General features: G+C 39.0%; 1 protein-coding gene across 1 annotated transcript; it reads left to right on the plus strand.

Annotated features, from left to right (window-relative positions):
- Positions 1-8577: 8577 nt before the first annotated feature.
- On the plus strand, positions 8578-11102 carry LOC311027448 (G2/M phase-specific E3 ubiquitin-protein ligase-like; the record flags this gene model as incomplete). The annotated part of the gene is made up of 7 exons (XM_084031474.1): positions 8578-8605; positions 8707-8960; positions 9037-9162; positions 9399-9539; positions 9705-9810; positions 9930-10118; positions 11089-11102. Exons 2-7 carry the CDS (start codon positions 8712-8714, stop codon positions 11100-11102), a joined length of 825 nt encoding a protein of 274 aa, XP_083887600.1. The 5' UTR covers positions 8578-8605; positions 8707-8711.
- Positions 11103-13708: the final 2606 nt, after the last annotated feature.

A 13708-nucleotide genomic window follows, 5' to 3' on the forward strand; every position in this document is an offset into this window, starting at 1 on the left:
ACTTTTAATCATTAATTAAAAGCCTCAGACAGGAACGCAGTGCATGGAGTGCTTCTTGGGTGTTGCAGAAAAGTGTATCCCTCAGGTGCTCTTCAGTTGGGGAGATCCATAAAGGGTGGGTTGCAGACAGAAAACCGAGGCACTCGTGAGGGTACGACCAATTAAAATGCCTTTATTGGTACATGGCTAATCTATTAAAAGCGAGTCAACGCGTTTCAGCCAAACTGGCCTTCGTCAGGACAAAAGTGAAATGTTTGTCAGTCTCAGTTCACAGTTAAGTAGGTAATTGCAGACAGCTGCTCAGTGTGAGCAGGTAGGAGGTCACATGACCTGAACAGCAAGACCTGCAAATGACAAGCAGACTCTGTACAAAAAGAAAAAAATAATAAAATCACAGAGTCAATAAATCAGCATTGCACATTACATAATCAATTAAACAAATCAGAAATGCATACAATATAAGTATTGAGCCTAATAAGAGACTGAGGAAGCGTCATCAGAGTCAATCTTAAAGGACAACAAAACACACCAATAGTCACAAAATACACTCACAGAAAAGGAGAAAAATCGAGTTCTCCATTCAACCCTGGATACTGAGTGGCCTTTAATGTATAAATCCAGAATGACTCTCTTTGCAGGAGTATTTTGAGTCTATCTCCTCCCCTGATAGAGTCTTTAATATGTTCTATGCCTGATATCTTTAAAGAGTCGCAACTACCATGACTTACATCTTTGTAATGGACAGCCATGGGGTACTGTGGGTTACTAGTTCTAATGGCATGCTTATGTTCTGCCAATCTTGCCTTCAATTTACGCTTTGTTCTCCCAATGTAAAAGCGTCCACAGGGGCACTCAAGTCTGTAAACAACATAAGAGGTATTGCAATTAATAAATGCATTTATGTCAAATGTATGACCAGATGTCACATCAGTAAAATAATTGGCATTTATCATATTGCTACAGTGATTGCAATGTCCACACCTGTGATTACCCTTTAAGGTTGAAAGCCAGGTTTTCTGTGATACAGGAGGGAGATGACTCTTAACAAGTTTGTCTTTCAGAGTAGGAGCTCTTCTAAAGCTAATAGTTGGTGAGTCTGGAAGAGCTTCTCTAAGAAGACTATCACTTTTCAAAATGCCCCAATTGTTTTGAACAATTTGTTTAATTGCATTTGCATGGTCACTGTATTGTGTCACAAAATATACCTGATCAGAATTTTGTTCTTCTTTCTGTTTAGGGGCTAACAGTTGTTCTCTAGGGAGACATTTTGCTTTGTTGTAAGCTCTGAATATAGTTTTATGTTGATATCCTCTTGCCTTAAATCTCTGGGTCATATCTAAAGCATTTTTTTCATAATCTTCTTCTGAATCACATATACGTTTAAGTCTCTGAAACTGACCAAAAGGAATATTATCTGTTAACCAAGGAGGATGAAAACTATCTGCTCGAAGAATTGTGTTGCGGTCAGTTGGTTTTCTAAAGATGGAGGTATGTAAATCTCCATTGCCATCTTTAGAGATTTTTAAGTCTAAGAAATGTATTTCAGATGGGGAGAAATCAAGACTAAGTTTAAGATTTCTGTTAGTGTCATTTAAATATGAATGAAATGAAAGAAGTTCAGTTTTTGAACCTGACCAGAGTAAAATGATATCATCAATATATCTTCCCCACCAAATGATTTTATCCAAGAAAACATTAAGGTCAGAGTAAACAAACGTTTCTTCCCATACTCCCATAAACAGATTCGAATAGTTTGGTGCAAAACAGGCTCCCATTGCTGTACCTTTTCTTTGTTTAAAAAATTGATTCTGAAATAGAAACACGTTGTTATGTAAAGTCCATTCAGCCAGTTGCAGGATAAAGGCAGCAGGGGGCATCTGTTCTGGATGCCTCTCTTCCAAGTAATGTGATAAGGCATCTAGTCCTTCTGTATGATCAATGTTAGTATAAAGAGCCTCCACATCCATGGTAACCAGAAGAGAAGATCCAATGTTCTTAATGTCTTTGATTTTATTTAATACATGAGTACTATCTTGAATGAAAGAAGGAAGTTCTGAAACATATGGTTTAATAAAGAAATCAACAAATTGAGAAGCTGGTTCTGTAACTGACCCATTCCCACTGATTATTGGTCTTCCTGGTGGATTCTCTAGGTTCTTATGCACTTTGGGAAGCATATAGAACGAGGGAATTCTGGGGCTATTACAAAATAAAAAATCATATTCTTTTTGTGAAATCCAGTTCTCATTTTTAGCATGTGAAAGTATTTCCATAAGTTCAGTCTTCATTTGTTCTATTGGGTTAGACAGTAAAGGTTCATAGTACTCACGATTATCCAGCTGTCTCATGGCCTCTGTGATGTACTGGTTTCTACCCCACACGACCACAGCTCCTCCTTTGTCAGCTCTTTTTATTATGATGTTTTCATTAGTTGACAGCCATTTCAATGCCTCTGTTTCTTCTTTTGTCAAGTTGTGTTCCTTTTTTTTCCTCTTTAATGCAAAAAGCTGGTCTACTTCATACGTTACTTTTCTATAGAAGGTGTTGAGAGTGTGATTACATACATTTGGTGTGAAGGTGGACTTGGGTCTGAATGGAGTTGTTGTAGTAGGTTGTATCCATGAACGAGAGGCAGCTTGGCTGGGTGTGGTGTGGTACCAAACTTTCAGTTGGAGGTTACGATGGAACTTAAAAAGATCCACTTTAGTTTGGAATTCACTGGCTGTGTTCTTGGGGGAAAAAGTGAGGCCTTTAGAAAGAACTGAGACATGGCTGGTTAAAAGAGGGATACCTGAGATGTTAATTACTTGTTCATCCTGATCTTGCTTCTGCTCCTGGTGTGTCGGGCTCCTGATGGACCAACGTCTTCCTCTTCCTCTTCTGGTCTTGCGCTTTGTTGTCTTTGTGATCCGTTGTTTCTTTTGGGTTTGATGCCTAAAAAACTGGATGAGGAAAAATCTTCTTTCTCTGAGTGGTCCTCATCACTGCTTGGTAGTCGGAAGGAAACAGTTCTTCTCCGTTGTGGCCGAGTTCTGTAACTCTGTCTTTGTTTCCACTGATAGACTTTATTTTCCTTGTAGTCTGATTGATCTCTTTTAAATTTCCTCAGTTTCTCTTGTTTAAGTTCTTTCTGTAGCCGATTTAGATCTTCTTGCAGCTCTTTTTCAAAGGGGGGTTGTTGTTCATCAAAACCTTTTGAAATCTCTTCTTTCAGGTTGACAATTTCATTCTGAGTATGACTTTTCTGTTTCTTAGCCTCTTCAATAAGAAGAAGCATAAGGTCTAGGGAGCACTTGTTCAATATAGCTTCCCATTTGTCTTTAAACTCAGAATTTTCTTCACCGATTTTTCTCCTTTTCTAGTCTGCTTGTCATTTGCAGGTCTTGCTGTTCAGGTCATGTGACCTCCTACCTGCTCACACTGAGCAGCTGTCTGCAATTACCTACTTAACTGTGAACGGAGACTGACAAACATTTCACTTTTGTCCTGACGAAGGCCAGTTTGGCTGAAACGCGTTGACTCGCTTTTAATAGATTAGCCATGTACCAATAAAGGCATTTTAATTGGTCGTACCCTCACGAGTGCCTCGGTTTTCTGTCTGCAACCCACCCTTTATGGATCTCCCCAACTGAAGAGCACCTGAGGGATACACTTTTCTGCAACACCCAAGAAGCACTCCATGCACTGCGTTCCTGTCTGAAGATTTGAGGACTCTGGGAGTAGTCCTAAGCTGGAGTAGCTCCGTTGATTCAACGTTGGGAACTACTTGTATGCTTCTCACCCAAACAATGGCCACTGGATATTTTTCCTACTCAAAAGAAGAAGGTGAGAGCATTATTCTTCCAGATACACTTTTTGATCAGAGCTCTGTACAGACGACAGATGCTAAAAGACTGTTTTTTGAGCTTAAAAAACTCTCCGAGAAAGACTTGAAATTGCAGCTATATATGACTACATTATCAGACTACTGGAGAGAGAAAATGATACCAAGGGGATTAAGAATAAAAAAATTCCCATCTTTCGGTGAAGAAAATTCTGAGTTTAAAGACAAATGGGAAGCTATATTGAACAAGTGCTCCCTAGACCTTATGCTTCTTCTTATTGAAGAGGCTAAGAAACAGAAAAGTCATACTCAGAATGAAATTGTCAACCTGAAAGAAGAGATTTCAAAAGGTTTTGATGAACAACAACCCCCCTTTGAAAAAGAGCTGCAAGAAGATCTAAATCGGCTACAGAAAGAACTTAAACAAGAGAAACTGAGGAAATTTAAAAGAGATCAATCAGACTACAAGGAAAATAAAGTCTATCAGTGGAAACAAAGACAGAGTTACAGAACTCGGCCACAACGGAGAAGAACTGTTTCCTTCCGACTACCAAGCAGTGATGAGGACCACTCAGAGAAAGAAGATTTTTCCTCATCCAGTTTTTTAGGCATCAAACCCAAAAGAAACAACGGATCACAAAGACAACAAAGCGCAAGACCAGAAGAGGAAGAGGAAGACGTTGGTCCATCAGGAGCCCGACACACCAGGAGCAGAAGCAAGATCAGGATGAACAAGTAATTAACATCTCAGGTATCCCTCTTTTAACCAGCCATGTCTCAGTTCTTTCTAAAGGCCTCACTTTTTCCCCCAAGAACACAGCCAGTGAATTCCAAACTAAAGTGGATCTTTTTAAGTTCCATCGTAACCTCCAACTGAAAGTTTGGTACCACACCACACCCAGCCAAGCTGCCTCTCGTTCATGGATACAACCTACTACAACAACTCCATTCAGACCCAAGTCCACCTTCACACCAAATGTATGTAATCACACTCTCAACACCTTCTATAGAAAAGTAACGTATGAAGTAGACCAGCTTTTTGCATTAAAGAGGAAAAAAAAGGAACACAACTTGACAAAAGAAGAAACAGAGGCATTGAAATGGCTGTCAACTAATGAAAACATCATAATAAAAAGAGCTGACAAAGGAGGAGCTGTGGTCGTGTGGGGTAGAAACCAGTACATCACAGAGGCCATGAGACAGCTGGATAATCGTGAGTACTATGAACCTTTACTGTCTAACCCAATAGAACAAATGAAGACTGAACTTATGGAAATACTTTCACATGCTAAAAATGAGAACTGGATTTCACAAAAAGAATATGATTTTTTATTTTGTAATAGCCCCAGAATTCCCTCGTTCTATATGCTTCCCAAAGTGCATAAGAACCTAGAGAATCCACCAGGAAGACCAATAATCAGTGGGAATGGGTCAGTTACAGAACCAGCTTCTCAATTTGTTGATTTCTTTATTAAACCATATGTTTCAGAACTTCCTTCTTTCATTCAAGATAGTACTCATGTATTAAATAAAATCAAAGACATTAAGAACATTGGATCTTCTCTTCTGGTTACCATGGATGTGGAGGCTCTTTATACTAACATTGATCATACAGAAGGACTAGATGCCTTATCACATTACTTGGAAGAGAGGCATCCAGAACAGATGCCCCCTGCTGCCTTTATCCTGCAACTGGCTGAATGGACTTTACATAACAACGTGTTTCTATTTCAGAATCAATTTTTTAAACAAAGAAAAGGTACAGCAATGGGAGCCTGTTTTGCACCAAACTATTCGAATCTGTTTATGGGAGTATGGGAAGAAACGTTTGTTTACTCTGACCTTAATGTTTTCTTGGATAAAATCATTTGGTGGGGAAGATATATTGATGATATCATTTTACTCTGGTCAGGTTCAAAAACTGAACTTCTTTCATTTCATTCATATTTAAATGACACTAACAGAAATCTTAAACTTAGTCTTGATTTCTCCCCATCTGAAATACATTTCTTAGACTTAAAAATCTCTAAAGATGGCAATGGAGATTTACATACCTCCATCTTTAGAAAACCAACTGACCGCAACACAATTCTTCGAGCAGATAGTTTTCATCCTCCTTGGTTAACAGATAATATTCCTTTTGGTCAGTTTCAGAGACTTAAACGTATATGTGATTCAGAAGAAGATTATGAAAAAAATGCTTTAGATATGACCCAGAGATTTAAGGCAAGAGGATATCAACATAAAACTATATTCAGAGCTTACAACAAAGCAAAATGTCTCCCTAGAGAACAACTGTTAGCCCCTAAACAGAAAGAAGAACAAAATTCTGATCAGGTATATTTTGTGACACAATACAGTGACCATGCAAATGCAATTAAACAAATTGTTCAAAACAATTGGGGCATTTTGAAAAGTGATAGTCTTCTTAGAGAAGCTCTTCCAGACTCACCAACTATTAGCTTTAGAAGAGCTCCTACTCTGAAAGACAAACTTGTTAAGAGTCATCTCCCTCCTGTATCACAGAAAACCTGGCTTTCAACCTTAAAGGGTAATCACAGGTGTGGACATTGCAATCACTGTAGCAATATGATAAATGCCAATTATTTTACTGATGTGACATCTGGTCATACATTTGACATAAATGCATTTATTAATTGCAATACCTCTTATGTTGTTTACAGACTTGAGTGCCCCTGTGGACGCTTTTACATTGGGAGAACAAAGCGTAAATTGAAGGCAAGATTGGCAGAACATAAGCATGCCATTAGAACTAGTAACCCACAGTACCCCATGGCTGTCCATTACAAAGATGTAAGTCATGGTAGTTGCGACTCTTTAAAGATATCAGGCATAGAACATATTAAAGACTCTATCAGGGGAGGAGATAGACTCAAAATACTCCTGCAAAGAGAGTCATTCTGGATTTATACATTAAAGGCCACTCAGTATCCAGGGTTGAATGGAGAACTCGATTTTTCTCCTTTTCTGTGAGTGTATTTTGTGACTATTGGTGTGTTTTGTTGTCCTTTAAGATTGACTCTGATGACGCTTCCTCAGTCTCTTATTAGGCTCAATACTAATATTGTATGCATTTCTGATTTGTTTAATTGATTATGTAATGTGCAATGCTGATTTATTGACTCTGTGATTTTATTATTTTTTTCTTTTTGTACAGAGTCTGCTTGTCATTTGCAGGTCTTGCTGTTCAGGTCATGTGACCTCCTACCTGCTCACACTGAGCAGCTGTCTGCAATTACCTACTTAACTGTGAACTGAGACTGACAAACATTTCACTTTTGTCCTGACGAAGGCCAGTTTGGCTGAAACGCGTTGACTCGCTTTTAATAGATTAGCCATGTACCAATAAAGGCATTTTAATTGGTCGTACCCTCACGAGTGCCTCGGTTTTCTGTCTGCAACCCACCATTAATTAAAAGCCATTTGTTGTTTTTAGGAGAGCTCACGTCCTGCCTCTGGTCCAGTCATCCCCTGCATCACTTGTCAGAAGGAAGTTCCCTTTTCAGAGATGAAGTTGCACAGATTGAGCTGCAATGGGTATATACTTCCTAAAGCAATGCAAGGGTAGCATATTCATTTTCATCTTGTGCACACAAATAAGAGAGTATGACCATAATTTGAATTGTGTTAACTTCAAGGACACCCATGCAGGAATCAGAAAGAGAACAAGAGGGAGGCCAAAGTGAAGAAAATGATAGTGAGACAGCACTAGTCAGTGACAATGTTCCAGCGAGGCCTGGAACATCAGCTGAGAGTGAAGTAGTACCAGCATTGATTGTCAACGAGGAGTTGGATCGCAAAGAAACAGACAGTGGTTTGTGTCATCACAATAGTGTTGCTATAAGATTGTGTGTAACTGAAACTGAAAAAAAAAACACCTGCAAGATATAATTAGATAAGATAATACAGTTAGACAATTAATAACATGCAACTGGGTTATATTTTCTAATATTTAGTTTTTGTTCAGAATGCTGATTTGCTGTTTTTAGGTCACCTCAGCTTTGTGACAAATTCTGAAGCTGTTGGGTCTCACGTTTTGTCAGTGATATGGACAGAATTTTCCTCCTTCTCTGTAGAGTGAGAGGATATCTGTATCTGCAGGTAACATGCCAACTCACAACATGTCTCTCTGGAATAGATAACTTTATTGTTGTTGTTTCTATAGAATGGAATCTTATTAAAGAACCGGCTCAAGCTGCCAAAGTTTTCAAAGAGAATCTGCTAAGGGAACATGCATCTGGGAAACCACTTAGAATGAAGATGGATGTAAGGGACTCTGAAGAGGAGAGGGAACGGGAACTTCTCTTATTCTATAAACAGCAGCAAGAATGGGCATGTCCAGTTCATTGTACTCTTTTTGGTAAGTAATATAAAGTTTGTAATATAAATGTATCAGTACAGTTTATACCAATCGAGTATCTTTTATGGCATTGTTAAATGGGAGAATGGAATCCAAAAAACTAATGAAAATATGTGTTATATATATGTGTGTATATTGTGCACAATATTCTCCTGTTATCTGGAAGAATCAATATTAAGGATGCTATTCTAGAATTACAGCCAATAGAATATTGACTTTTTTTTTCCCTTGCTTGTTAAATGTTACCTAATCCAGTTACCTTTATTAGTCTGCCACTGTTTTTCCACTGTGTTATTATAAGTATTTTATTTCAGGTGATGTTGCTATCGGAGAGGGAGTGATGCGGTACTTTATGACAACAATCATATCCAAACTCCAGTTTGGATTCAGTCTAGATCTTGGTAAATCTCTTACTATTTTGAAGGTTAATATGTCATTTTTTAAATTTATTTAAGAGGTTAATTGTTGTGACTTTATCCCCTGCTCTCTTGGTACATTACAGGAGGAATGGGCCGAACACTGCTATTTGAGGGTGAACCTGACCATCTTGTTCCAGCAGCATCAGAGGCACTTATTGAAAGCAACCTCTTCCGGGTTGCAGGAAGGATGTTGGCCCACACATTTCTGCATGACGGTCCCCATGTCACAGGATTAAGTCCTGCTGTAATTCATGTACTGTTCAATGGGGACCCTGAAATGGCAACTGTTGTTACAGAAGACTGTCCTGATCTGCACATCAGGAGCATCATAAAACTGGTATGTAACATAAAAGAAACTTTGCCTTGCAAAAATTATTGTTTGGGCAAATATAATAACTTGTAATAACTTCTAGCTCGAACATGAAGAACTTACACCGCAACAGAAGGACACAGTTTCAGATCTTTCCATGTCTTGGGATCTTCCGGCAGTCACCAAAACAAATCGGAGATGGCTACATAACAAACTTCTACTCCATGCAGTGAGTTCCTGCTGGTTAAGTGACAGAACTCATTGCTGTAGTTGTTGAAATTATAGAAAGTGTTATGAACCCTGGCTTGTTATGTTAACACTAGAGTTTAAGTTTAAGTACTAGAGTTTTAATGGATTTTATAAAGCACTTTATTGTGCTTTTATGAACATTTTCCCTACTGTGCAAACTTTTGTCAAATTTGGGTTGAGGATTTGGCTGTAATATGGGTCGGGTCTGTCTCTTAGGTCGTTGGGAGGACCATGCGCCAAATTAAACAGTTGAGAAAGGGACTGAAAGATGTGATGGTATGGCCCCTGCTGACATCTAGGCCAGATGTTGTCCCACTTCTTTTCCCCAAAATGGCTGAAATGCAGTTCACATCCCAGGTAAGTCAGTAATTTAGTTATATTTGTGACTTAACTTGATGAATTTACATGTATTTTCAATGACTGAGCTGGTTATTTTTCCATTTACCAAGAATGTGATCTGCATATTCCTTCATCAAAATAAGTTCTCTTTTTAAAATAATTACATTTTTTGTGTTCTTTAAGATGCTCCTGGAAAAAATCACATGGCCAGTTGAGGACAGTGATGAAGACTTTGATTTAGACACCATATGCTGCACCACTGGCTTTCTAAGGATGTTCATTGAAACGGGTATAAACACCTTATTTGGTTTATGTATTGCTCTCTTAACAAATGCTTCTATGTGTCATGGATAGATATGATCAATTAAAGTTGAACTAAATGTCTTGAATCCATTTTATGACTTTTAGCTTCATCAGGTACCCTGGCCCAGCTGCTGACATTCTGGGTTGGCTGGGAGATGCTTCCTCCTGAACTGAGAGTGGAGATTTCTGGGGGAACCCTTCCTACGTCCTCCACATGCTTCGAAACACTAAAGCTGCCAGCTCATTTCAAGACCTACATGGACTTTGAGAAAGCACTTGTCTCTGCCATAAGAAGTACTGGATTTGGACTTGTTTAAGTTTTTTTAAGACAGATGTCTTTGCATACACTGTTCAGATGAGTTGACACAAGTTCAGTTCTTTGAAAACATTAACACTGCAGTAGTTGACCATTGTTTTATTGTACATATTTTTCCATTTACTGAAACCAAACAGTTCTGCACCTTCAGTGCTAATAGTACAGCATTCATGTTATTCATTCTGTGGACAATAATGAGACAGGAAGTAAAGGAGAGTGTTGAAGTTCAGAAAGTAGTGGAGCTGTACATGACAGACGGTCATTATGGTAGAGCTTCAAAGTAAAACTTTTTTTTTCCCTTTTATTTCTAAGGAAGGCAAACTTTTTCAGTTTATCCTTGCTTGTTCTAACACGCCAAATAAAAGCATGGGTTGGACATCAGTCTGCTATGATTCCTGATAAAACTTCCACAGTCTCTACGTATAATCTAAGTGCATCAGTTACAGAAACTCCTGGAGCTGGCAAAATGGCAACCTCTTCATCTGAGAGCTCACGGGCCAGCTGAACCTCGGGCACTGACAAAGTGCCTCCATGAAGACTATGAGGTCCGTTCCAGTCGATCCCATACTCTTCCGGAACCTGAATGGAGAACAAGCATGATCAATCTTGTACTTAAAACTAGTTTGACATGTCATTACACAAGATTGTTATTTTTAGTCACCAAGTCGGTGAGAAATTAAATGTTGCCTATTCAATTCAGTTTTGTAAAATAATACAGCTGTGCATAGTATGCACATGAGGTTGATCTTTGAAAGCTCGGGAGACTTTGAAGAGACTATAACCTATGTTTCATTATAAGTACCACATTTAGTACAATATTTTCTTCCATAATTCCTTTGGGGAAACAGTTTTTAAAAGTTGATCGTTCTTTAACCTCAGTAGGATCCTCCTCAGGGCCTTGCTCTCTGTATCTTCTCCAGAGTTGCTGTGGTGACTGATTCCTTTCAGTTCTAAGACCATGAAAGTTCCAAGCATCTCGGAAAGAGTCGAGGCTTTGCTGAATCAGTGGAAGGAAGATCCGATGCAGGGCGAAAAGATGGACTTCGTTGTCTGGATTCAGTGTTCCCTGATCTTCCAATGAAGTGAAGATCTGATAGAAGAGGTCCAGGGCATGTTCATAAACATCTCTCCACATCCTCTCTACTCTGTTTTTAGGATAAAATTGACAAATTATTAATTTGTGACATATGCTAAAGAACATTCAACTGGTACGTTAGTTGTGTGAGCCTAGTTGCCAAACATTTATTTACCGCTGATTGTGGACACTTCTGCCTGTGATGTGTGAATTCCTGTCGGTACCTCTGCTTCTGATCATGAATTCTGCTACATCTGCATTCTCCCCCCCCTTTATCAGACCGTACCCTTGTTGGCAGCCCATACTGCTCAACAGCAGCGATAAAGCTCTGTAAGACCGTATGAGCTCTATTATTGCCAGCCACAGTCAGGTAGACCACTAAACGACTGAATCCATCCACCCCACCATGGACAACAAATCTCCACCTGTTGTGAACACATGAAAAATAACAACTTTATTGTAAAACAATTCTAATGAAACATCTAGAAAGATGCACTGTTTATCTGCTAGTATCACTGACCTGATGAGCTTATGGTGGCCATCTATATGCCACAAAGAGTTTGGGCCAGGAACAGAATACTGCCGTCGTCTTAATACACGCAGCCTTAGACGCCTCATGTAGACTCCCTCTGCGTCGACTCTGCGTAAAGACTCTTGCAGTCTTGAGACTGAGGGGAGGAAAATAAAGTGAATAACCACACACTCACTGGCTACTTATTTTGAGGAAATAGTGGTGTCATAATCAAATACATAATGTGTGTCAAAAATGTACTGTACTGTCAGATATTGTCCCTATTAATATATAAAAGATCCCACATGCTGGAACAGACATGACCTGCGATTTTTAGCCTCCTATGATTATATCCTTTTCGATGATTATATTATATACCCTTTACAGCAGGGGTAGGGGTGGGGGCACATCCGGACAGCTGAGAATATTACTGTCAGATATTGTTCCTACTCTATTAAATAGGAGGCTACAAATCACAAGACATGGCTGTTCTGATGGCGGTCCTGAAATGTGTGTTTCTCTTTTATAATACACGTTCTACATCTCAGAGGCGACGTCTTTCCACAAGCGGGCTTCCTTCACCTTTCAATGGGGCAGAGCTCTGCATTAAAAATACATTTAAATAATGCCCATATTATTATACTCACTTGGAACACGCACACCTCTTGCATTCAGATGACCACGCATTAGCTTGTAGCCTGTGTTTGGATGTCTTCTGTGAATTTCACTTACAATACGGTCTAACTCCTCATCATTCACAGCTGAATAGAGATCTGTCTTTCTGCACAAAAAAAAAAAAACATCAAGTAATGTTACCTTAAACGTAATATATATATAAGTGTATGAGAACGGCAATTCATAAACTGAAAACTCATGAATTTAGTGTAAATACCTCAAACCGTATTGTTGCATGCGCCTCCTGATGGTCCTCTTTGACACTCCGAACATCTCTGCAATTTGACCAGCGGGTACTCCACAAAGAACTTGATGCTCCAGAACTGCACTCGGTATGTCAAACGCCAAACGCCCCGGTCCCTGTGTGTGTTGGGCCTGATGCGCCCTGGTACCAGAGAAGCGGTGGACTACTTCTTCGAGATTTGCAATCACTCTGTGGTCGATATCTTCGTCGGAAAGTGCGGAAATTACTCCAAGAACTTCAATAAGTTCCTCTGCTTTACTAGCTACATGCTCTGGGTCAGCAGGTCCTGCTTCTACATCCTCTGCTAGGTTTAAAATGTCTCTCACCAACTCCCTGGAAAGTTCATGGAGATCCTCCATCGTTTCAATCCAGGTACTCTACTTCAGACAAAAGCAATGGATCAGGCTAGATTTGCGTTAGCCCCACCCACTGAGTTTGATGAGTGAGTTTGACAGTTTGACAATTCAAGAAGCACTGCAAGGCAGGACCATGAAATGTAAATGTAAATAGTGAAATAATTATTTATGTATTTTACATTAAATGAATCGGTATTTGAATGAATTAATGACACATTTAATTACACATTTATGTATTTAATTCCAATTTTAATTAATTAATGACACATTTAAGTAATTATTTAATGGTGTATTTATTTATTTAATTGTGTCACATTTAGTCCTCCATACTCCGGAGTGCTGTTATGACTTAAATGTGTTGATCTCGGTGGGACATTGAAGAATGCAGCTTATTTGACAACTGACACTGCAATAGTGGTTAAAACGTGTGTTACCTGCAAATAACAGCTTAAAAGCCTCTTCCCTGCGTGAAACAGCTATTACAGCCTTTTCACCACATTAAACTTGTAAAAGCATTGTTTTGCACTTATTTGATGTTTGGACGCCATTTTGTGTTGAAAGACAGTGGACTCACACTCAAACGAAAGAATATCCACTCCAGAGTGCTTTTATGACTTAAATGTGTTGATATCGGTGGGACATTGAAGAATGCAGCTTATTTGACAACTGACACTGCAATAGTGGTTAAAGCGTGTGTTACCTGCAAA

This window comes from Eutrigla gurnardus, assembly GCF_963514095.1.
Source record: "Eutrigla gurnardus genome assembly, chromosome: 17".
Taxonomy (NCBI): domain Eukaryota; kingdom Metazoa; phylum Chordata; class Actinopteri; order Perciformes; family Triglidae; genus Eutrigla; species Eutrigla gurnardus.